The following is a 26,673-nucleotide window of genomic DNA, read 5'->3' on the forward strand; positions in this document are numbered from 1 at the left end:
TCAACTTCCAAAGTAATTTCCAAGATAAATAAGCAATGCATACGATACGCTGGAGGTGGTCAGTGCTATGAAGGAAAAGAACAGGAAAAAAGGATAGAGAGTTGTGGGGGTGAAAGGGGGAGTAGGCATTGCAATGTAAAATAAGTGGATCAGAGAAGGCTCACTGAGGAAGGGACCTTTGAGCCAAGACGTGAAGGACATGAGGGAGTGAGCCATGTAGATATCTAGGGGGAAATTGTTTCAGAGAGAGAGAACAGAAAGTGCAAAGGCCCTGAGGCACAAGTGTCCTTGAGATGTGTGAGAAAGACAAGAGTTAACCTGGCAGAGTGGGATGGAGGACTTGAGGTGAAAGCAGTGGAGGGTGGAGGTGAGCAGACCCTATGGAGCTGTGTGGGACAAGGTGAGGATTTGGCTTTTTATTCTGAGTCAATACAACCAGCACCCAGAAGGCATTGATGAGGCCAGGTAAGTAGGGACAAGGTAACAAGTAGGACTGAAATGATAGCGGAATGCTCCAATTATCATGGTTAAAATCAGGCCTTCATATTTACTGTTATTTAAGGAGGAGTAGGACTTTCTGAACAAGGCAGCTGTTTGTCTATAAGGCTTTTAAATGTAATTTTTAACCCCAAAGCTTATACTGTTTATGCAAATTGTACATGTGGTTTTTTATAGCTTTTTAAATTGTTAAAAATAAAAGCTTACCAATAACCTTTCTTTCTCCCTCTCCCTTCATGAAAAATAGCTATTATATTTTGTAAAGAATTTGAATAGATGATAGATAGATGGATAGATAGATAGATAGATAGATGAAAAATCACTTTGTGGATATATCACAATTTATTAAACCATTTTCCCATTGCTGGGAACTCACTTTGTTTCCAGTTCTTGGCCACTATAAACACACTTACACATATGCCCTTACATAACCAGTATCTTCATTCTATGCCATAGATCCCCAGGAGTAGGAGTGAAGTTCTATAGATGTTGCCATATTGGCTCCCCAAGGCAGCAATGCATCCCATTACCCCAACAATGCAGGAGAACTTTCTATATATATATATCTTGTTACTCCCCTGCATGAGTCCTCAGTGTCCCCCCACTGACCGCTCCCCCACAGTCTCCCCCATGGCCTTGCACAAACAATTCCTCTCAGATCAGAATCTCCTTTCCTTATTCTCTACCTGGCAAGCTCCTATCAACCCTGCAATACCCGGCTCCTGTGTTACTTTCTCTGAAGAGCCTCAGTCAGAGCTTATCAGCTGCCCCCCAGGACCCCACCTCTCTGTGCATCCTCCATTGGAGCACTAATAACATTCTATTGCAATTTGTATGTTTGTCTGAACTCTCCAAGTCCTGTGAGGGACATCCCCCGTGTCTGGTTTATTACCAGTGCCTGACATATACCAGCTACACATCTGAATGAGTGACAGGCATTTACTGCCATACCTCTGCAGAAGACTCCACATGCCTCCACCATTCCACCTCCCCAGGGAGTACCCCAAGAACAATGTCAACTAAAAAGAATGCACAACCTAAAAATTGAAAATTATGTTTTATTTGGCGGACAAAACTGAGGACTTCCAGTCTGGGAGGCAGCCTCTCAGAACAGCTCTGAGAGACTGCTCCAGAAAGGTAAAGGAGGAACCAGGATATAGAGGAGTTTTTGCAACAAAGACCAAATAGTCAGAACATCACAACGTTACTGTTAAATAAAGAAAACCAGACATCTCAAGTTAATGAATTTAGCACTTTACTGTGTGTGGGAAGATGCAAGAGTCTGGGCTCACTGACATCATTCCTTTGATCTGCACCTCAGCTATCTAGGGCCAGTATCCTGTGCTTTCCCACCATGCGTCCCCTCAGGGTGGCTGCAGAGGCTGAGGGCTTGACTGCGGGCAGCCCATTTGTCTCCATCCTGAGTTCCCTCGGGGCTCACCTTTGCGGGCAGCTGTAGTGGCTTGATGGCTGCAACATCCTTTGTTTACTGATATGGCAGGCAACATTTTTCATTCATGACAACATCATTGGAAAGGTGATATAGAGGATGGAAAAGTCTATGACCCCCATGTTCTAGAGATACAGAACTGGGAGGCAAACTGACCTAGGGGCTTTTTTTTTTTTTTTTTTTTTTTTGCGGTACGCGGGCCTCTCACTGTTGTGGCCTCTCCTGTTGTGGAGCACAGGCTCCGGACGCGCAGGCTTAGCGGCCATGGCTCACGGGCCCAGCCGCTCCACGGCATGTGGGATCTTCCCGGACCAGGGCTCGAACCCGTGTCCCCTGCATCGGCAGGCGGACTCTCAACCACTGCGCCACCAGGGAAGCCCTCTAGGGGCTTTTAGGGGGCAACAAATGAACTAGTCACTCACTCACTGACTCATTCTCTCCATAAACACTTTGCAGTGGACATCTGTTGTTTTTGTCTTCCCAGCATTCTCCCTCCTTCTGCCATCAGTAGCAAAGATGAGTTATATTAGCTGCCTCTTGGGGCAACCTAGGCTTCAGCGTTTCTCTCCTCTTTGGGGAAGGACCCTCCTCCCAAACACAGAGTGGTCCCCCAGGGGAAATATCTGTGCTTTGTGAAGACACCCTTGGCCATAGCTGGTGGTTAATCCATAGGTGGGCTCCTGAACCAAGCTGCATGAATCCAATTCCCTCTCCTCAAACTGTGAAACTTAGAACCAAGAGTTACACAGACTGGAGTTGTTGGACGCAGGTCACGTTCGTGACGGCAAATTCAGTTGTTCCACCAGGAACTCCAGCATCATTTGGGGATTGGGAAATAAGGCCAAGAGTTAACTTCTATTGCTTGCAACCAAAGGAAACTTTTCTAAAGCACAAGTTCACAAATAACTAAGCAGAGTTGAGTCGGTGCCATCCCTTAGAGAAAAGGTTTTCTGGGAATTCAAAGAAGGGAGCTACTCCTTTCAGTTGGAGATCAGGGGACAGTTCACGTAGAAAGTGGCATTAGAGCTGGGTAGGGTTCGGACACACGAAGACTGTGGGAGAATCCTCCAGGGTGCGGCAGACAACAGGACAATGAGTAGGTTAGTTGGGCTAGAGTTATATATTCTGGAAAAGAGGGAGCTGTGAAGGGCAAATCTGGAGAAGGGGGAAAGCCCTGATCTTGAAAAACTTTGAAGCCAGAGTAGGGGTTGGGCATTTATGCTGAAAGCCACAAGAAGCTATCCAAGGGCGGCAGGCAGGGCAACAGGGGTAGAGACCAGTGGAGTTGAAAGACTCCTACCTAAATCACAGCAGCTGGAGCCAGCACCCAGCACAAAGGGAACCCATGGTGCTGGGGTGGGATCTTAGCATGTCTTCCTGTGGAAGAGCTCTGGGGTCCTCACGGGGGAGTTGCTCACACCCCCTTACTTCTGGCCTGGGTGGGAAAGGGCCATGGAAGAACCAGGTAGAGAGAAAAAGGGAGTCAGAGCCACCACATACCTCTGGTGTAAGCCCATCCCAGGAGGTCTGATTAGATCCCAAACCCATATTTTCATCACCTGCCTTCACCCCCAACTCACATGCAGGCATTACTCAGTTCTTGACCTTTAAGATCTTTAAAAATTAGAAAGAAAGTGGGATTTTAGAAGCCGTGTTGATTAAAATCCTAGCTGATTTATCACTCTGCTGGTAAGAGAAATGGAATGACGAAACTATTGATTTCCCCAGTGTTTGTGCATTTGTGCCCATGCGTGTCCATGTTTGCGGATATGAACTCATTCGGGTGTCTGTCTATCTTGTCTGTGCGCCAGTGTCTGGGTGTCTGGGTGAGAGTTTGTGTATCTCTACCTGCGTAAATACTCAGATGAGTTTGTGTGTTTACTGGTCTTGTGCCAGAGAAACTTGATGATTAAAAATGGATGGGGTGGGGTGGGGCTTGAGCGTGGGCTGCGCTTAATCACTCAATTCCAAAGAAAAGAGTATATTAATTGGAGAAAAGAAGTAGCTTTGCAGTGGAGAAACCTGGCAAATACCACCTTAACCAAGAGATCAAAGTGAATCTCACTGCTGATAAGCCACGTTGATAGCATGTACCCCTGATACAACGTGATGAAGACACTTCACCGCTGCAGCGTTTTCCCTGAAACCCATAACTCAGTCTCATCATACGAAAAACACTGGGGACCCAAACCAAGGGATGTTGTACAAAAGACCTGACCAGTACTCATCAAAATGGTCAGGGTCATCAAAAACAAGGGAAGACCGAGAACCTGTCACAGACCAGAGGAGACTAAGGAGACGTGACGATGACGACATGTAACAGGATGTACTGGATAGAATCCTGAAACAAAAGAGGACGTTCGTGGAAAAACTAGTGAAATCCAAATAAAGTCTGGAAATTAATAGTAAAGCAGTAATAGTAAAGTTAATAGTAAAGCACCAATGCTGCTTCCTTAGTTGTGGCAAATGTACCAAGCTGCTGTTAGACACTAATCAGAGGAACTGGGTATGGGGTATATAGAAACACCGTGCACTATCTTTGCAACTTTCTGTAAATCAAAAACTACTTAAAAATTTTTTTAAAGTTTCTTTTAAAAAGATGAGGATCGGCAGGGAGGTGGAGTCCAGAAGACAAGCCTGAGGGTTTTCTACCCCAACTTGCCAGAAAGAATCTCACATCACTTGCTTCTTCCCCAACCAGAAGCATGGGCTGAGACGGTCTGTCTCTCTGACTTTGTGTCATGAGCCCGCAGAAAGAAGCCTTAGAGCAGCAGTCCCCAAGCTTCTGGGCACCAGGGACTGGTTTTGTGGAAGACAATTGCTCTAGGAATGGTGGCGGGGGTCGGCGTGTGGGGTCTGGTTCGGGTGGTAATGCGAGCGATGGGGAGTGCCAGAGGAAGTTTCACTCGCTTGCCACTCACCTCCTGCTCTGCGGCCCGGTTCCTAACAGGCCGCGGACCAGTACCGGTCCACAGCCCGGGGCTTGGGGACCTCTGCCTTAGAGCATCAAAGCTCCAGTGGACAGGAGGGAGAAACCTGACTAAGGAGCCTGAAGTGGAAGGACAGAGGGTCCACAGTTGGGCTAGGGGATGGAAGTTGTCCTCTCGGGGGAAGAAACAGTGCAAGCCTAGCTGGCTTTGCCTTCGGTCGACCCCATCAGCCGCCCTAGAGCCCAGCAAGGGCTGAATCCCAGGCCAGCCTCTTGGACTTGTGCCTTCTATGCTTAGCTACCTCAGGGAGGCCTCCCTCTGGCGTTCAGGCCCTCAGACTGGCTCAGGAAGATGCCACTCCCTCCTTAATTGCCTGAACAGGTCTTGAACCAGAGCTTCCTCAGGACAGAACCGCTTATCAGGTAAAGGCCTTGAGCTTAAGAGGAGCTTCCGCAGGCCCAGGCCAACAAGGCTTGCACGTCTGCACGCAGGGATAGAAAGAGCTGGCTCTGCTGTTCGTCATCTGTGTAATTGAAGGCAGGCTGCCACTGCTGCTGCCTTTTTTTTTCCTTTTTCTGATATTTTTATTGAAATAACATATGTATATAAAAGTGAACAAATCATAATATCAAGCTGCAGTTCCATGAATTTTCGTAAGGTCAACACACCCTAGTATCCAGGAACCAGATAAAGAAATAGAATATTAGCAGCATCCCAGAAGTCTCCCTTGCACCCCCTTCTGGACACTCGCCAACCAGAATAACCAGTATCCTGACTCTCACAACATACATTAGTCTTTTGAGTAAGTTTCTTAACCTCTCTGAGCTTCAATTTCTTCACCTGTGAAACAGAGATAATGATAGACCCTTCCACAGTGAGTTGATGGAAGGATTAAATTAAATGGTGAACCTAAAGGGCCTAGGGCAGTGCATAGCACAAAGGAGATGCTCAAAAATGTTCATTCTCTTTGCTGTCTTTCCCCATATGCAACACTTTAGCACCTCTAATAATTATAATAGAGGCTAGAATTTAGTGAGCACATTCCATGTGCTGAGCACTATGCTAAGTGCTTTACATGAATTATTTGATCTACTCCTCAGGACAACTATCTGAGTTGGGTCTTATTATCGTTCCCATTTTACAGATGAGGAAACTGAGATGCAGAGAAGTAAAATCACCCAGGTAAAAAGCAGTAGCACTGAGATTGAAACCCTAGTCTCTCTGGATCCAGAGTCTACTCTTAACTGCTATGCTTTACTGCTTCCTATTCTGCCTGCCCCTCAAAAAAGATGAAGAAGAGCAGAGAGCAAGATAAGATGCCTTAACACAGGGAGATATGCAGGGCCATTTTCCCAAGAAAGAACTTCAGGGGCTGCTTATCAGCAACAGGAAGATGAAGGAAAGCTATGAGACCTGGCTCTGCCTAAAGCTCTGGGTAGCGGGAGGACCAGGATCACGGGCCCCAGAGATGTAATTGCTGCTTTCAGGCCAAACCCACTCCCAGCCGTGCAGTTCCAGGAGCTGCTTTCCAGGGTAACAGCCTCAGAGATGAGGACAGACAAGGGGCGCCTGTGGGGAAAGCAGAATCTGGTTTTCTTTTAAAAATGAGCTTAAAATAACTTCTATTTCCAGAGATTGTTTAAACAGATACCTCCTCTTTCTCCCCCAGCAGCAACCAAATATACAGAGAAGAATAAATGAGCAGAGTAGTAAAGCCCATGGACCCCTGCCTCCTCCTAACCCCACTCAGTGGCTCATCCCACTTAGGTCCAAGGCCAGCTCTGACAGGGAAGGGAGGACGTCGGAGGCTCTGGTCCACCAGCAGGTGGAGGGCAAAATGGGCTGATGCTCAAGGCATGTATATACCTATGAAGACTGACTTTGTGCAGCTTGCTTTGCACCCAAGCTGCCCTAGTTACAACTAATCCATCGGGATAATAATATAATTGTGTTTAGCTAAAAAACAAATAACTAGGGCTTCCCTGGTGGTGCAGTGGTTGAGAGTCCGCCTGCTGATTCAGGGGACACGGGTTCGTGCCCCGGTCCGGGAAGATCCCACATGCCATGAAGCGGCTGGGCCCGTGAGCCATGACTGCTGAGCCTGCGCGTCTGGAGCCTGTGCACCGCAACGGGAGAGGCCACAAAAGTGAGAGGCCTGAGTACCGCAAAACAAAACAAAACAAAAACAAAAACAAATAAGTAATAGAGAATTGATGAAAAGCAGCTCTGAAGTCACAGGGAAAGGTAAAATAGACAAAATCCACCAGTAATAACAACTAATATTTATTGGACCCCAGGACTGTACGATTATCATGTAGTATTTTATTCTCACAGTAACCTGATTAAGTGAACACTCTTATTGTCTCCACTTTACGGATGAGAATACAGAGGTGCAGAAGACTTACATGACTTAAGAGAGCCAGAACTCCAGGTAGGCAGCCTGATTTCATAGACTATGTGCATATTGGCTGTACTAAATGGTTTCTCCACCTGTCTCTCTCGTCCACCAGACTTTGAGATCTCCTCAAGGGCAGGCACTGTCTGATTTATCTCAGCATCACCAGCACTCAGCACAGGGCCTGACATAATAGCAGGTGTCATTATATACTTAATTGAATCAAGTAAACCAGAGACCACCTGGGAAACGGATTGTGAGCCTTGTCATGCCAGATGAAAATATTTCCAGAACTTGCAGAGTGTCGTGCAAGATGAGCATGAGTGCCCTGACCTGGCACATGGATTGGAATCCCTGAACTCACCCCTTCCTCTCTTCTGGGGCTATACTTCAGAAGATGTGGACTCTGTCTTTGGCTTGGATGTCAGAAAAAGCATAGGTCAGCTCATTGCGATAATTTTTTCCCCGTGGTTAAAATTTGAGGTTGGGTAAGTAACTAGATACCACAAAAGACATGATAATAAACTTTTTTTGTCTTAAATAGAAATACTTAAAGCAGGTGTCAGCAGAATCAGAGAGACCTTTGTAAAAGGCATTGTTCAAACATTCCTATATTCCACCAAGCAATGCTCTGGTTGCATAGAGCTTGGACCCTTAGCAACCATTATCCCAGTTCTCAGAAATTTCAGGCAAATGATTTTTCAGTGAGGTGTGGAGATATATAGCTAAGCCTTGGAGAAGTGGCTGAAGGGAGGTCTGAGCTCCCATAGGAAGTGCCTGTCCCCACATGATGTCTGTAACATAAAATATTCTCAACCAGTTTGATCAGGTTTAAAACAATACCTGGTCAATTCAATGAAACACTACAGATGCTGATCATGTGCCAGGCTTTGTGCTGTTGACCCTTGCCCTTAGGAAGCTCACACTGTCTAAGAGATAAACAGACATAAACAAATCTAGCCCAACCTCATTCTCATCCTAACATGATGTACCATAGTGTCAAGTATTTCCAGGAGTTCCTAGAGTTCATCTCATATATATATTCCCCCCAAAAAAAAGACTGGTTCAGTCAACCACAAGGCAGCATTGGATAATTCTGTCATCTTTTCTTCCTTTAGCAGCCTTACACTAGGTATAATTCTAGTTGCCAGGTCCTGCCAGGTCCACCCAGCATGGCTGCCTTTCCTTCTGGGTAATATCATACTGTCTGATCTCTACTAGACATCTCTGACTGTCATAGTCACTGCTTCTTCTCTTACTGCTGTATCTTCTAGGTACCACTGTGCTGGCATCAGAGCCAGGCATGACACTGGGTCTTCTGGGCATCATGTGGCTTCTGTTGGGTACCAGTGCTCCCCTCAAAGCATGAACTCTGGAGCTAGATTGCCTGGATTAAATCCTAGTCTGCCACGTGCTAACTACAACGTTGGGAAAGCCTCTTTGTATTTCAGTTTCCTCTTCCTCAATGGCAAAAGGGAATGATAATAGTACCTAACTCCTAGGCTTTTTGTGATTATTAAATGAAGTGAATATATGAATATATATATTCACACACATACATATGTATACAAACGTACGTAAATATTTGCTTAGAATAATGCCTGATAGACAATATTGTATGTGTTAGTTATTTCTGGAGTGATTTTAATTAAAGCAGCTGGTAACATCAGAACTTAGTTACTTAAACATGAGAGAAATAAGGAAGAATTCTGGAACGATGACAGTAGTGGCAGCATAGTTTATCAATCACTCCAATTCCCCATATAAAAACTGACAGAGCAACTAGATAACAAGGCCAAAACCCCATGGATAATATTTACAGCAAAGCTAGATGATAAAGCATTCCTACAAACCTCAAAATACAAGCGGGGGGTGGGGGGGTGGGGGGGGTAGGCAAACCACCTGCAGCTACAAGACTGCTCAATATCACCTGTATGAGAGGAAGAAGAAGGAAACAATAAAGTGGCATCTGGAGAACATGGGAAAGGAGAGCCCCAATGTAGCCACTGGGTATTTACTGGAAAGCACAGTGTGACGATTTGAGAATAATAACTGAAATTAGAAGGGGTTTGCCTCTCCAATGAGGTGAGTGCAAGGCACGTACTCTGAACTCTCAAAACTGACCCAACAGGAATCTCTTCTACAACAAAGCACCACATTAAGAAGAAACTTTTGGGAGTAAAATCGAAATTGAGAAGGACAGAGATAATAGAGACAGAAGGAGGAGAGAGTTCAGACCAATGTGAGGGGCAGAACAGAGCTAGGAACCTTAGAAAGCAGATCACTATATTTTTGGACCCTCCACAAAAACAAAAGAAGATGGAGCTCTGTGAAGTTAGAACAGATTTCCTGAACCCTACTTCCCTCTAAAAGTTTATGAAAATTAATTTCACATACAAATGAGCAAAAAAAATTTATTGAAGTATCATCTCATGCATATTTTAGAAAGAGACTAAAGAGCAGAACAATATTGCTACGATGAGAAAATGCCAAGAGAATGTACTCAAAAACAGAAGGAAACTATAAATTACTGTTTCAATATTTCAATAACCATTACCAAATGAGCTTAAATTTTTAAGAAAAATGATATATACCGAGTATACTACCTATATGAAAACAAACATACAAGGCGTATTCTAGTAAGATTATTGGACTTTTAAAAAGAAAAAAAGAAAATCCTTTGCATATCTAGAAATAAGTGCACGTTACTTATAAGGGACAGGAAATTACGCTATGATAACTTTCTTAGAGCAATCTTTTATACTGGAAAAAAGTAGAGTAACATATTTAAAATATTCGATATGAAAAGCAACCAAGGGTGTTATATTCAGCCAAATGACGTTCAAGAATAAGGTGAGAAGGAGTCCTGATTTCTGTGGCAGCAGTGGTGTTGGAAGACAATCACTCAAGAATAATTAAGATAAAATCGATAGGACTTGAATACCAATTCAGATGGATGATGAACAACAGGGACTAGTCAAAGATGTGACCCAAAATTTTGACTCAAGCAGATGAATGGACAGGAGAAACCAGTTCAGAGGACAGGAAGGTGGGTTCAGCTTGAGACTTGTTGAGTCTGATGGGCCCACTGTCTCTTCTTTTGAAGTAGGCCCATCCCTCTCACTGGACTGCCCTCCCATCGAACTTCATTCCCCAAACTTCCAGGCCCTCCCAGACTGCACGCAGAGTGTGTGACCCACATACCCTCACACATTCCACCCAGAATATTCATTCAGTCAATATTTCCTTAGTGCCTACTTTGTGCCGGGAACTGTTCCAGCTGCTTGGGATACAGAGTGAACAAAGCCAACAAACATCCCTGCCCCATGAAAGGTACATTACAGCAGGGAAAACAGACAATAGTAATAAACGTAATAGATTTAACAGTGACTAGTATGTTAAAACCAGATAATTTCCATTCAAAAGAAGAGTTAGAATAAGTGGGGACAAGACTGTTCATGTGAGAGGCAGGGAGGGAAGAGCCACTTCAAATAATGGGTCAGGGTAGGACTCATTGAGAAGGTAAGCTGTGAGGGAATGCTTCAGAGAAAACCAACCATGCTTATGTACGGGTACTGAGCTTTCGGGGCAGAGGGAAAAGATGGTGCAAAGGCCTTCTGTGGGAGTAAGTCTGGGTGCTGGAGAAACAGTACAGAGGTAAGTGCGGTCAGAATGGAGTGGAGCAAGGGAAAGATAGTAGGAGTGAGTAGGGACTCAGGCTAGATCCTAGAGGGCCCTGAAAGCCACTGCAGGCCCTCTGAGGTTTCACTCTGATTAAACAGCAGGATTCTTCCCAAGACATCCGAGGAACCTTGTTATCAGCTGGGTCCACCTGGCCCCTACGCCATTCTACAACCCAACCTGGAAGGCTCTCTCACTAAGGGCTTTATAAAAACCACACATAGATGAATTTAGAATGACTTAACCTCTGCTATGCAGTGAACTATAAACTGTTTATTGAACAGTTAATGTAAGCATAATTATTTATGCAACAAGCTATAAATAATTTACAGTATGGTTAGGAGATTAACTTCCCACCTCTCTTCACTAAGGCACTGGTGAACTTGTGAAACCCAGACAGCTGAGACCAAAGGAAATGTTGCTTCTCTGATCATGTTCAAATCTTCCAGTGTTTTCATCGCCCTGCTTCTGAGCCATGCTGAGCTGCATTACAGGCCTTTTTACGCGTTGAGGCTTTTGTGAAAGGGGCAGACAATTCTCCATCTCTGTCCCTAACCACTCCTAGCTCACATTGTAAGGGTAGAGCCTTCCCCAGCATATGGTGTTGGACAGCTCACAGCAGCCTTGCTCCTAACTTGTGGCTGACCTATGCATGCAATGCCAGAACCAGGCAGGAAGTAATCTCTCCTTCGATGAATCTGAATGATGTTTCCTGCATCACTTATTGTGCTGGGGGTGGCCTCTATCTCTCCGTGTTCCCTGCAGTGACCCTCTGCTCCAAGCTGCAGCACTGGAAAGAGTTTTCAGATCGCTACCCAGAAATCCCATTTTCATTATTCATCCTATGCCTTTTGACATATGTGTTCCATAACATTTTCGGTTAATTGAACTGTCCAGTATAACACGGTAAGAGAGTTGATCCTACTTTTCAGATATTCCCAGGAGTGCTGGCCCACTAATACACCTCGAAGCTAATACCTGGGAGTAATTTGTGAAGGGGATATGGATAATGGCATTATAGTCACTTTGTCCTGTCCATTTCTCCAGGTTTTGGCTTCCAGCAATCTATAGAAGGACTTGAAGGTGGGGAAGAGATTTGGAGACTCTAACAAATCAATATTTCAAAAATCTAGCATAGTTCCAAGCATGCTATAAAGGAAATATTTTTTGAGTACCTTCTGCATGCCAGGCACATATCAAGTGCTTGCCCGTACAGTATCTGTCTTGCAGTTACAGAATGCTATTTATTACCCCCCGTCTTACAGGAAAAAGTGAGGCTCAGGAAGCTTCCTGCAGCTCATCAATGACTGGGTCTAGATCTTAATCCAGGTCTGCCCGCCTCCAGAGCCTGTGCCTTCGCTACCTCCCCAGACTGTCCAGCACCCATGAGTGTGCCGTCATTTCTCTTTCAGGAGGACAGGGAACATGAATTTGGCTTCAGGGGACTGTTTCCAGTCCAGGGAGCCAATTTCATGTGCACATTTCACAGCTGCCTCCTCTCTGATGACTCAGGAGCAACCTGTCTTGTTAACTTTATCAAACCCTGGCATTTTGAAGGCACTATTAGTACTCCCTGACCTTCCATTAACTCAGGAAAAACTTACTTTTGAAACTCTAAAAAGGATACGTGTGTGTACGCGCATTGTCAGTATACATATGAGAGCCGGCATGCTGCTACTCACAGTAAGAACACCTGATGAGGATCCATCACTCTGGCCTCATCCCACTTTCACCTCTTAATAGCTGTGTGCCCTTGCATGTGACGCTTGCCCTCTCTGAGCCTCAGTTCCCTGACCTGCTCTCCCCCTCATTCCCAAACCATTGTCTCAGCCTCACCGAGTTCTTTCAAGTGCCTCTGCTGAGACTTCCAACCTCCTGGCCTTTGCACATGCTGATCCCTCTCTCCCCATCTCCTCTTCACCTTGCTGATGCCTACGTATCCCTGGAACCTTGGACTAAATGTCTCTCCTGAAGTAGGTGTCTCTGACTCCTAGATGAGCTTACGTCCCATGTGTCCCATGTGTCTGGAGCACCCTGTCTTTCCCCCATCAGGACACAGGTCTCAATTATTTAACTACTTGTTTATCTGCTAGACCATAAGCAGGGCAGGGCTTCTCTCTACCAGGCCTACCCTGCATCCTTCCCCTCGCACTGGGCCCGATACAGTGAAAATGCTCAGTGTCTATTTATGGAACTGAATTAAGTTTAAAAATCTATCAAATGGGAATAACAATGACCTGTACCGCCATGCCGTCTCATCGGGTTATTGTGATAAGCTCCATAATCATTACTGCTAACATTTATTGAGGCTGAGCCCTGTGCCAACTGTCAAGGAGATGGCTTCATGCAGTTCTCACAATGACCCTGAGAGCAGGGCACTATCATCATCTTATCTTTACAAATGAGGAAACTGAAGCTTAGAGAGGCTTACATGAACTCTCTGATATCACCCAGCTTGTAAGTGGCAAAGTTTGGCTCGGAACCCAGCCCATCAGACTCTAGACCCCACGTCCTTAAATGCCACTCTAAACTGCATTATGAAAGGCCGTGCTCTGTCCAGATGGCATGCTTAGTACTGTCAGGTAAAGATATAAATGCAGGGCTTCCCTGATGGCGCAGTGATTGAGAGTCCACCTGCCGATGCAGGGGACACGGGTTCGTGCCCCGGTCCAGGAAGATCCCACGTGCCGCAGAGCGGCTGGGCCCATGAGCCATGGCCGCTGAGCCTGTGCGTCCGGAGCCTGTGCTCCGCAACGGGGGAGGCTACAGCAGTGAGAGGCCCGCGTACCGCAAAAAAAAAAAAAATATATATATATATATAAATGCATTCTCACGTGCCTGAGCTAAGTCGTTGCTTGTCCTCAAGTTTCACGGCTGTAACACAGGACCTGATGTGTAGACTAAAGAGGGTTTAGCTTTGTCTTTCCTCTTTACTTTAAGGAGAGTATTTTCATTTGCCAAAGTGGAACATTTAGGAGAATTCACATATCCTACATGTCAGTTGCCATCCTGGTACCTCTGCGAGATTCTGGAAAAGGCAGGTGAGAGTCCAGAAGTCATCACTAGAGGGTTTCCAAGAGCGGGTCTACACCGTTGCCATAAACTCCATCAGCCTCCAGCCCCCAGCACTTGGACCCGCTTCCTCTACCACACTCTCGCTCCATCCCCACCCTCTGACCAAGAGTCCTCTATCCCCAGTTGTGGGCGGACTCCAGGCATCCTTAGGATTTGGCTTCAGAAGAGCCCCAGATGCAGAGGCAAGAAGCAGCTGCCTGTCCCACCAGGTCCTGCACCCAGTACATGCATCCTGATGTCCTGGTGTTTTCTGTGTGCATTCTCAGCGCCAGCGTGTTCTAGAAGCTGAGGACAAACCGGAACAGGAGAAAATCCCAGTGCTCACACAGCTCAGGCAAGACCCCGAACAGGCAAGAAAGCACCAAGAATCCAATCTGGTCACAGTTATAACAGTAGCTGATGTGTTGAGTTCCAGCAATGATCCAGGCAGTGTTCTAAGCCCTCTCAATATATTACTCCTGAATCCTCCCCACAGCCCTGGGAGAGAAGACTGTTATTGCCCCCATTTACAGACAAGGAGACTTCTGTTGGGAGAGGTCACATGGTGGGTAAGTGGTGGAGCCATCACTCAGACCCATGCTCTAGAGCCCAGAGCCTCTCCTCGTATCAACTAAACACCACACTGCCAGCAAGAAGCTGTGAGCAGGAGAGTCTGGGATCACAGGAGACAGAGGGCCTGACTTCGCCTGGGAATATGTACACAAAGGAAATGACATTTGCCCTGGTTCTTAGAGGAGAGGAGGTGGCCAGGATGACAAGGACAGAAGGACTTCCACATAAATGCAAAACTGCCTAGAGACATAAAAATAGTAATATGACCAGAAGTTTCACTGGAATCAAGCATCAGGCGCCTATGAGGGGTGGCCAGGAAGGGGCCTAAGGAGAGAGACAGGGACCAGTTGATCAAAGACCCTGAATACCATGATTAGGGATTTGGATTTCATCCTGAAGGCAATTTAGAGACACTCAAAACATTTTAGAGCAGGGCAGTGACACAACTGTGCAGAGACTCAGTAGAACATGGACTGGAGTGAGTTAAATACCATACAGGAGGGTGACCTGTCGGGAAATGATGGTTATACAGCAGAGAGAGGACAGAAGCCTGAACTAAGGCAGTGACCTGGGAAAGGAGGAAGTGGATGGTCTGGGAGGGAGATGAGAAGATACGAGGGTGAAGGAGGGAAGGGAGTAAGGCTGCCGCCTCGGCCTCTGGTCTGTGTGACTGGTGCTGCCCTGTCTGAGAGAGGAAACCCATCCAGGAAGGAGTTAGTTTTCATTTTGCTTGGTTTCATGGTGATGCACGATGACAAGCGGGATACACGAGGCCACGGCCGAAGTGGGGTCTAGGCCCTACAGAGGGGTCCCTCAAAGAGGCCCCACACCTTCCCAGAGAGGAGAGCAGGCCTGGTGAAGCCAGCACGGCCCTGCCACAAGCCGGTCTACTCCCAGCTGCCGTCACTGTGCCGCCACATAATGAGATGTTCTTCTCAATTTTGGAGCCCAGGGACTGTGGCTCCTTACGGTTTGGACTGCGTTAGTGCTGAGCATCCCATAATTGCAGAGCTCATCAGATTCTCTGTCATTAGCTCTCTGGTTCTCAGGGCTCCACCTTTCCTACTGCGTTTGCTGGTTGACCCCAACATAAAATATCTGGTTAAACAGGGCAGCTCTTGCTGTGCAGCAGGCTCTGCCTGCTGTCCCTGCACCTCGCAACTCCCAGTAGTTCAACCATCCTCAGCCGTGAACTTGGAGCTGCCATCTCACTATACATGAAACCTTTCCATTGCAAGTACAGATGATCTGATTTCTCATATAAAGGATGGAATTGAAAACTGAGGTCAAAGCAGATGGACTGGCAATGAGTCATACACCCTTCATGGTGGAAACCACCACAGTCAAGAGCCTGTAGGGTCTCCAGCCAAGGAGCTGGAGGGACCAGGGGCCAGGACCAGGGTTGGATTTCCTCTGTTTCCACAATGAGCTGGAATCTGAGCCTGATGCTGGGAAGATGCCCCCTTGCCTGTGGGGCAGGGAGGGCATCCCAAACAGTGAATGGGGCTCACAGGAGCCCTGTCCAGTATCCGGAAGAGCCCCTGAGAGAAGTAGATGTCTACTCCCCAAGTCACCCTGCTTCTTGCTCCCTGATGGTGGCTTTCCTGGACATCTGGAAGGAGGCGACTAAGCCCCCAAATCTGGGTTTTCGGGAGCCTGGCAGATTCCAAACACAAAGCCAGATGTAACCACAATCATCTTCACATACCAGGATACTGGTCGGTTAATTATTTTAAGCTGGAATTATCCAGGGTGGAGTTGGGGTGTGGGAAGGGAGGAGCATAGTCTTATACTAAGGCATTACAGTATGAAAAAAATGGGCTCCCTAAAATATGTCTAAAATCAGAAGGAATTAACTACCTACACAGCAAGCAGGGAGAATTACAAACAATAGAGTACCTCTGGGCACCAAGAACTCTCTCCTTCAACCCTCACAGTGGTTTGATGGTTGGCGATTACCAACCCATTTTACAGATGTAGAAACTGAGGCTTAGAGGCATTACTTAACTTGTCTAAGATCTCATTGCTAATAGTCATAATAAAGTTAAAATTGATTGAGTGCTTATTACTTTCTGGACACTATGCTAAATGCTAGAACCAATCTTAATGCTTACTTAACCCTCAAAACAATCCCATGAGGGTCACATAACTGAGATTTGGGAGGTGAAGTGACCTGGCCAAGGTCTCGTGGTAGATAAGTGGAAACAAGAATCTATGCAGTCTGAGACCAGAACCTTGGTCTTACCTAAATGCTATGTTCTTTAATGGTCTTCAGCAATTTAGCTGATATTCACACCCTCAAATCCACAGCTGGGGCTCTTTCTCCTATGCTGGACTTCCCTTGTGTGATTATCAGTGCCTTTTTAAAGATGGTGATCATTTAAAGACTACAGTATATCTAGTCATTTTTCAAACTCTTGCCTTATTTCTTTTGGGGAGAGAACAGGGTGTGTGTTATTTAAATTCAGGACAGAACTACTGGCCCACTGGCCCCATCATCACAGATCTCTGACGAGTTTGCACCAGAAGTACTGCCAGAGCGGGAAGCCAGGGAGACCGTGCAGAGTGGGGAGTGACTCTCTCAGGACTCTGGCTGCGAAGGGTCTCCCCACCCCTTCACTGTCCCTGCCTCGGCTCTTGCCACTTAGATTGCCCTCCTCATTCTTCAAAGCCCATCACTGGGGGAAGGTGACTGTCTGACCCTTCAGATGCCAAAGGGAACAATTCTTCCCAGTTCAGCAGACACATGTCCTGGTCCCCAGTTGCTGATACCAGTTCCTCATTGCCAGATAATCCTGCTGGCCTGGCATCCAGAGTTCCCCAAAACATTGGGGGTCATTAGCTTATGGAAATCTCTGCCTATATTCTTGCTGGTTCATTTTAACTTCTTTTCACTCAGAATGAAACTTTAATTATTCCTTCAACATCTGAAATTTGGATTTCTCTGCCTTACTCTATTCCACCTGCTGTGTGAAGTGAAGAGTTTTCTGTAAGAATACATTTCTATGCCAAGAACACTCGGTAATGGCCTCCAAACTTTACTGAGTACCCCCAGTGGGCCAAGGTATTGGGCTAGATGTTGGGATTATAAAGGAGAGATGGTAAGAATATGATCTCCAAGAGGGCAGGACCTTCTATTACAGTGAGACATAATCTCTCCACCTAGCACAGCACCTGGCACATCATAGGCACTCAATAAACATTTACTGAATGAATAAATGAATGATTGTAAATAAGCAATTATGGTTCAGTATGCTCCCTATGGCGTTTTGAAGTAAGGAGAAAGAATTCTGAGAGCACAGAAAAGATGTTCATCTCAAACTAGGGTATCTGAGAAAGCTTCCCACGCCAGCGCTGGAAGGATGCCTTCAAGTTCACCAGGAGAAGAAGCAGAGTTGGAAGGTGGTAGGATTTCAGACAGAAGAAACAGCATGTGCAAAGCAGTGGAGGCAAGGAACCACATGTTGGGAAGATGGCAAGTTGCTAAGAGTAGTCAGAGGGGTGGGATGAATTCAGTCAAAAATAAGAACTTCAAATCAAGAAGCATGTTGGAGTGCTAGATTTCGTGGATTTATCTGTGTTATCACCTAGCAAAGCAGGGCGCACTATCCCCTCCCCTGGAGAAGAGCGCTTCTCCAGGCTGTACCACGGGGCTTCCATAAAACCTGAACAGGGCACACGCTCAAATGCTGGAAGGGGCTCCCAAACTAAAATGTCTTACAATTTCCATCCCAGCTACAAGGCCAACACTAAACCTTTTCATAAGTTTCGTTGGAAGGAATAAGACCCTGTTTGTTTTGGTCCATGAGATTCTTTCATAGCCCTGAGGCACTAAAGTGGGATACTTTTGTCCAGAAAAGGGAAGACTATCCAAAACTCACTCACAGACTTCTAGAAGTTCTAGAGCTAAAAGGGTCCCTGGGGAAACGTTTGCCTACCTCCTCATTCTCAGATTAAGAAACTGAAGCTCAGAAAGGGAAAAGGATTGTCTGAGAACACACAGCAGGTTAGCATAGAGCCAGGGCTGGGAGGGAAGGAAGGAAGAGAGCATGGAAGGAAGGCCAGCCTCTGGTCCCTGGTTGCTGCTCCCACTACAGTGTGCTTTCCTATAAGACATTTAATGATGAAATTGCAGAGACATTTTTTCCAATGAATTAAAACCAAAGATTAAAAATATTTCTGAATCACTATTCTTTTTTTTTTTTTTTTTTTTTTTTTTGCGATACACGGGCCTCTCACTGTTGTGGCCTCTCCCATTGCGGAGCACAGGCTCCGGACGCACAGACTCAGCGGCCATGGCTCACGGGCCCAGCCGCAGCATGTGGGATCTTCCTGGACCGGGGCACGAACCCGTGTCCCCTGCATCGGCAGGCAGACTCTCAACCACTGTGCCACCAGGGAAGCCCTAAATTGCTCTTCTTTAGAAGAAAAAAAATGTCTCTCCAACTGTCTAACTCCTTGAACCAGTTAAATCTTTGACTTCCATTCAGAAACAGTATTTAAATTAATCAAGGTAAAACTCTAGCTTATCCTTTCCCTCCAAGTGGCACTTTTCCACCATAAAGAATGAGAATAGCATGCTGGAGACAGACAGGGGAGTGTCTTGGAGAAAGGAACAAAATCCAAGCTATGGAATTAAATTTCTCACAGTCACCTGAAACTCCTCAGCTGTTAGTCACTTTTCAAATATTTATTAAACATTTATTCATTCAACAACCAGTTTTTGAGTTCCTTCTGTGTGCATTTTAACCAAAGGAGCACAAATATGAATCAGAAATGACTTTGGCCCTCAGGACATTTATTACTGAGTAGGAAGGATGACATTTACATAACTCATTATAGTACTACTCAAGGCCTGGCCCCCAGTAAGTTCTTAGCCTGAAGTAAATTTCATTCAAATGATTGAGTGAATGAATGAAATTGATATCTATTACAGATCATTGCTAACGAGAGGATTCCACTGGGGCTAGGACACAGAGCTGCCAGAATTTACTGGAGGCTAGGAGGGAGAATAAACTTAAGAAACAGAGCCCAGGAAAGGCAGGACTCCCCAAAGGGCGGGAGGGGGCCTGAAGAGTATTATGGCAGCTCCATTTCCCTCTCTGGGCCTCAATTTCCCTATCTTATAATGCAGGGAGCTCTGAGGAAACTTCCAGCAACAACACTGAATACCTCTATGATCCCAGTTCCCGGCACCATAAGGGAATTTAAATCCAACCTCTCCTTTTAAAAATATCTATTGAATCATTGTCCCTCTGCCTTTACAAGGTCACGCCCTGTGTTTCTGTGGATTTTTCTTGGGAGATGGGAGAAGGAAGGGAATATGATTCTAGCTTTGATTAGCCTTCCTTTCGGTTTAAACAACAGAAAAATATCCAATTATCCCATTGACAATTACAGTCTGCACATTTCACCGCAGGCGCAGAAAGCAGCCCAGCATCAGAAAACCAGCCACAGACCAAGGGTGTACACATGCAAGCCATTATCTACTTGGAGACAGGCTGGGCTGCAATGGCCCCACTGGCTCAGGGTAGCTGGGCGGGTCCTTGCCAGCAGGCCAGGGGCAACCCAGGAGGCCGCCTGCCACTAGCTGCAGCTGCATCCAGCCTTGGCTCGTTTCAGATTCCAGGCTGAACAGAAACATTGTGAGAAAGCGATTCCCTCACAGTGTGACACCCCAAATAAAAGCCCCAGGTTGTATACTTGCTACAAAATCAGGCCTGATCAAGTCAAGAGATAAATTAGTGAGTTCCACAAGGGAAGGGACCACGCTGTATTTGGTCACAATCATGGCCTTAAGCACACAAGCCCCATACAAAGCACATGATCTGCACTCAATACATATTTTGAGAAATTATGTGGAAGGCTAGTAAATAAAGGACTACCTGAATGAGTGAATGATTTGCTTGTGCAATGCCCTCAAGAACATCGTGGGAAAGACAGTCAGGATAGAATGCTGGCCGGCACTCATGTTCTAGCCCCATCTGGGAACATGTATCTCTGCTCTGATCCTTGTCAGCGTGTCCTGGACAAGTAGGTGACTTAACCTCCTCAAGCCTCATTTCCTCATGGGATGGACGTTGTATGTGCCCCTCAGATTCCCCCTCAAGGAAGGACTTGTTGTCCCCAGCTGGCAGACCCCCCAGCTACTGCCCCAGAGACACCTCACCTGAGGTCATGCCTGCCCACACACTCCAACGACAGATCAAGGTGGGATATGAAGGTTCTGGCCAATCTGGCCAATGAACCACTCTGATCCCAAAGGTCCCTGTGAGGTCAGCTGAGTCGTCATCAAGCAGGCATCACGGCTCCCCAGCTCCCCCTGACCAGGCCTGCTTCCTTCCTCTCCCTTCCACAGGTGTTGATCCCAAAGGCACTCCCTAATAACCATCTTGAAATCTCAACTCCATCTCAATGGCTGCTTCCCAGAGGGCCTAAACTATGGCTCCCGCATCAGCAAAATAGAGATAATAATAAGTGTACACAAGGGCTATCATGAGGACTGAGTTGCTATGTGTAAAAGCATCCAGCTTTTAGCAAATGCTGGATGAGAGTGAGCCAACTTTGTTATGGGGTTAGTGAAGCCCAGTCCTTTCATCAGTATTCCTACCCTCACTGGCAGGAAACCAGAGAGAAAATGTCAGTGTCCCAGCTTGATCTGTGGGTAAGAGAAGTAGTGGAAGAAAGGAGAGAAGGAAAGAAGGGAGGAGGGAAGGGAGGGAGGGAGGGAGGGAGAGGGAGGACATGTCTGGATGTGGCCCTGTGTGCATCCCTCAGACTGGCCTCCAACCCACCCTGTAGGAACCTCTCCATAGAGAGAGTCAAATCAAAGGACTGGGCCATCAGGATCCCTGCAGAAGATGAGGGCTACGCTGCGATGGGGGAAAGCACAACCCTGGGAGCAGGCAGACAGGTGGCAAAACCCAGACCACCATGGCTGGGTCCCAGTACCACTACCACCCAGCCCAGAGCCAATGGAGGGAATCAATGTACCAGACACAAAGATGGGAGCCCAGAGACGCAAGAAGAAAGCAAAGATCAGCTAGAGACACAGCAGCCACAGTCTCCTGCTACCCAGAGTGCTGATCCCCTGTCCCCTTCCATCCCACCAATAAGTCCGTGAACCTCCAGGGAAGTATTTGAACCTGAGCTTGCGAGGGTTTCCACTGCTGAGGGAGGGAGGGAGGGAGGAGGGGTGTGTTAGTGTTACGGGGATGGCCTGGTGACATGTGGGTTGGCACCCTGAGGCCTAGAGAGACCTTCCTTCCTGGACCCCAGCACTTACACGACCTTTTAAAGCACTTAATGACTGACATCCTGTTACAGACAATAAAGCTGGTGCTCAGACAGGTTAGGCAGCAGCCAAAGTCACACAGCTGATAGGAAGTGGAGCTGGGATGTGAGCCCAAGTCTGATTCCAAGGTCTATATGCTTTCAACCACTTAGAGTTCCCACATTAAAGTTTCCAAGAGTAGGGTTTTGTTCTTTGGCTTGTCTGTTTTATTATTTTTAAATATGAAAACCTCCCAGGAGATTCAGACACAGTCAGTGTTGAGAGAACTATCACACACCCTCCTATCCCCCACACCAATTCAGCTCAGGATCCCACCCCCTGGCCTCAGACTCGGTTGCTCCCTGCCCTCTGTTCTCTTCCAGGAGCCTGCACCTAGAAAAGCCCTATTTGATGCTATTTACCTGTAAGGATCTCAAATACCAAAGGCCTAACCCACATGATTCACCCAGGCTGTGAGATGATCCCACACAACTTGACCGTATTTATTTATTTTGTACATTGAGGCGAACAATGACACTCCAGAGTGAAATTCAGCCTCAGTGGAACACAACAAAAAGAAGTCAATTATCCAGCATTAATTATTTATCTGGGGACAATAACCACGGTGCTATTCCCCACGAGAGAGGCCTCTACAGCTTGGAACAAGAGGGAAGAATAGGTGGCTGCTATTGTCTGCCCATAATGTGGCATCAGATTGGACAAATGAACCCCTCTGACATCCTGTAAATACACATGAGCCTCTGCTGTGAATGTAGCTCATGCACATGCCTCTAGAACACAGACGATTAATAGGGTGGTAGAGGATTAATAGGATTCTATTCCCCCAATATCCTGGGGAGGTCTGTCCTGGCAATGCCAGGCTATGACTATATTAAAGGAAATACCACCTTCTCTCTGCAGCCTGCCCTGCTCTAACAGAATTGTAAGGTTGAAGACATTCTAAACAAACATTTTTGCAGGTTGCAGTGTTTGTGGAACCATATTAGTCTGGTGTTTTCCTCCCAAGGTATTTACTGTACAATATCAGTTAGAAAACCTGTCCTGACTCTAAAAGAATAATGATCTGATTCCTAAATCATTTTTATGTAATTTAACTTTCTTTTATCTTTAAAAATTCTGAGGAGCTTGGAAGAGAGAGATCAGTGGTTCCCAGGGGCTGAAAGAGTGCCAGGATGTGATCTACCTTGGCTCCATATTCTCTAGTCTGGGGACTTACTCTTTATTTAAAGAAGTTAACGTTGATTGAGCAGTTTCTATGTTTCAGGTAGGTGATTTTTATATCTTTATACATCTTTATAAAGTTTCATCACAACCCGATGATGTAAGTATAAATATCTCCATTTCATAGATCAATAAACTGAAGCCCGAGGTCACAGCTAATAAGTAGCAGAACCAAGAATCAAGTTTGGGTGGAGTGGGTCCCAACTCCTAACCACTGTCCTAAACAGCCCTGTGATGACAGCTTCCCCACCCCCAGCACAGCCTCTGGTCTGACCATCCCAACACCCATGAGTTCTGTGGAGGTGTCCCAAAGCCCTTTTGCCACAGCTGCTGCTGCCCATCTGGATACACAATCTCCAACCTACTACCTGGGCAGGACTGGTGATGGGAAGACTAAGATTCCTCTTCATCTAGACAGTTCCACTCTTTTCTGATTATAAAATAATACTCAAAAATCAAACAAACAATATAGAAATGCATGATGTAAATAAGTTGAAACCCCCTGCCATTCAGGTGAGGGGTTAGTAGAGATTAGATGGTAGTGGCACCATAATATATTTAAAGCAAAACACTACAGAACAAAACAACGATTTAACGGCCTTGCAAGGGCTACTTGGATTCTGCTGCCTCGAAACATCCCCATCAAAATGTCTGAGCAAGAAATGAAGGGCTAAGTTTGAGCCTTGAGCACTCAAACTGCAAAGTTCCTCCATAGATCAAACCTGCATTAGAGTGACCAACCACCCCAGTTGGCCCAGGACCGAGGAGTTTCCAGGCACACAGGAATCTCAGTGCCAAAATCAGGACAGTCCCAGGCAAACCGGGACAGCTGGTCATCATAGATTTGCTGCCCTGGTGCCTCCACCTTTGCTTCTGCCTCAGGCCTCCAGGACCAGTCATGTCAGATCTACACCTGCTTCCCTATCCCTTTCACCGGTGTGAAGGCAGCTCTAGAGCCTCAGGTCTTTCCTTCTCAGCTCATCATCCGGGCCTCACCTGCTGCTCAGTGTATTCCTCCCACCCCCACCCCCACTGCCTCTCAGGGCAACAAGTGTTTCCCAGGGATCAGCTCCGTGCCCACTCCTCTCCCTGGTGCTCTGAGAGAAAGCCACCTAATGGTAGGCTGACCTCTTCCAAGGGGCTCAGAGAGGCCACTTCCCCCAGTGGCTCCAGCGTCCTGGCCCTGGCAGGATCCAGAGCTGCCTCTGGGGTCCCCTATCTTAGCAGCACACTTCACTTGACTCTTTGCTTCATTGTCTGCCTGGATCTTAAACTAGCTCCTTGGGGCAGGATATGGCTGACTCCTCTGTGCCCCAGGGCTCAGTTCCATTTCTATTTGCTGAGTGACTGTGGCATCCCCGATACCTTGTCCTAAGCCTCCTCCCCAGCACAGTGCACAGAGAGAGGGGGCCACCTGCAAACCTCAGGATCCTGGGGCTGGGCCTCAGCCAGAGTCCAGATGGGGCAGGCCTGGCCCTGAGACACAGCAGTGGGACTTACCGCTGACCCGGCAGGGGGATGGAGTCCAGGTGACGGCCTCCAGGCAGCGCCATCATGTTGACGCCAATCTGCAGCAAAGCCTGCCCACAGCGGTCGGGGCCCTGGAAAGAGAAGGCAGGATGGGGTCAACGAGGGTCCCCAGAGTGAGGAGGCTCAATCATTTTCTCTCCCAAATCCTGGCCACAAGGAGTCATCTCAGGTGTGGAGGGAAGGCCCCCTGGCCCTCTTCTGCTGTTTGAACCAGTTTATACTCCACTATCCTCACACAAGCAATGCAGGACTCAGGTCTGATCTTGAATCTAAGCCCCTAGCCCACTATGAACCCCTAGAATCTTTTCTTAGGTCTCATGGCCCAACACGTACCTAACCCATTTTGCTTTGCACCAAATATTGGGACACATAGACTAGCAAATATTGCATAGGACATACTTATACTTAAAAAGTTTAGAGTTTATCTGAAATTCACATTTTACTGGGCATCCTGTATTATTAGCTAAATCTGGCAGCTCTCTATGCTAACTCCCTAACTATCAGTATATACTGTCATAGTACTAGGTTCTTCACTTTGCTTATGCCTGGGAAATGCGACCCTGTAATGGGCATGGTGGTTGCTTCCCCAAATCCATTCCACTTTAGATGATGTAATTTCACGCAAACTGCCAGGAATTGGTTTAGGAATAAGCATGTGACTGAATTAAAGCCACTGAGCCATGACAGAATCGCTTCTAGGAAAAGTTAACTTTGTCCTTAACTGCTAGCCAGCCACAAGATGAGATAGTATCTCTCCCATTGGACCTGAACAAGGAAGCACATCGCTCCATTGCTGCTAGAGACCATCTTGCAATCAAGAGGGGACCCAGCTGGAGAAGAAAGAAGGCACACAGAGGAACGAAACCTGCATTCTTGATCACTGAGCCACTGAATCAACCAGTGCTGAGTCTGGCCCGCCTCTGGGCTTCCTAGTATGTAAAATAATAAAGTTCTGGGCTTCCCTGGTGGCGCAGTGGTTGGGAGTCCACCTGCCGATGCAGGGGACACGGGTTCATGCCCCGGTCCGGGAAGATCCCACATGCCGCGGAGCGGCCGGGCCCGTGAGCCATGGCCGCTGAGCCTGCACGTCCGGAGCCTGTGCTCTGCAACGGGAGAGGCCACAACAGTGAGAGGCCCGCGTACAGCAAAAAAAAAAAAAAAAAAAAAAAAAAAGTTTAAAATAAATAAATAAATAAAGTTCTTGTCTAAGTGAGGATTTTGGTTTAGTATACCCAAAAGCAGCCTAACTGATAAAGGCGATCCAGGTTCCGGGGCCTCCAATCCCAGCACTGAGCACCCACTTGGCTTGCCTGTGCCTCATAGGTTAGACCAAGACAACAGTGTTCTTCTTCCTCCATAAAATCAGCTGCCCACCTGTTTGTCTCCTGCCTCGCCATCCCATCTCCATTCTTCCCTCTCTGCCACCTCTTTCTCCAAGCCAATGAAGAAGACTTCCTTGAGGAAAATGGAGATTCTGTCACCTTTGCCTGGGTAAAGCAATAGTCAAGAGATGGTTGTCTGTCACTTGTCCTATCCTGAGCTTGAGGACAGCAGATTTCAAGACATTCAGAGAAAACACAAGTATGAACTTGTGGGAGGATACAGCTGAGGAGGGCAGCAATTTAAGCCCAGAAAACTTAAACTCTTACACTATGATTAAAAGTGACCCTTATGAGAAAAGAACGGAGGAGGACTTTAATTAATAGTGATGTGGCTGGACATAAAGTACCCCTTGTGATGCTTGGAATAAAAGACAAAAAATGTGAATCTGAAAAGTATAGGGAGGAAGAAGCCCAGAATAAACTAAGGCTTTAGATCATTCCAGAGACTCACTGTCACTGCCTGTTCCCTGCTCTGCTGACCCCACTAGACTGTGAGACCCTGGAGGGCAGGGACCACTTGGTTCCAAGGGCTGGGCACTTAGCAAACACTAGACTTGTCTATAGAAATAATGACTGGAATGAATTTTTAATACATTTATGTTGAGCCCTAATTCTTCATCTGCAACTGAGAATAATAGTATCTGTTTTACAGGGCTATTATAACA

General features: G+C 46.6%; 1 protein-coding gene across 4 annotated transcripts in view; it reads right to left on the bottom strand.

Annotated features, from left to right (window-relative positions):
- The window catches only part of INSC (INSC spindle orientation adaptor protein), a 125,539-nt gene that overhangs the window by 66,297 nt on the left and 32,569 nt on the right, over positions 1-26,673 (bottom strand). For all 4 annotated transcript variants that reach the window (XM_081238865.1, XM_081238864.1, XM_081238867.1 and 1 more), the window contains exon 2: positions 24,597-24,697. In XM_081238865.1, coding sequence (XP_081094991.1) covers positions 24,597-24,652 — 56 coding nt within the window. In that variant the 5' untranslated portion in view covers positions 24,653-24,697. The remainder of the gene's footprint in view (positions 1-24,596; positions 24,698-26,673) is intronic.

The sequence above is a fragment of the Mesoplodon bidens genome (assembly GCF_964165515.1).
Source record: "Mesoplodon bidens genome assembly, chromosome: 7".
NCBI lineage: Eukaryota > Metazoa > Chordata > Mammalia > Artiodactyla > Ziphiidae > Mesoplodon > Mesoplodon bidens.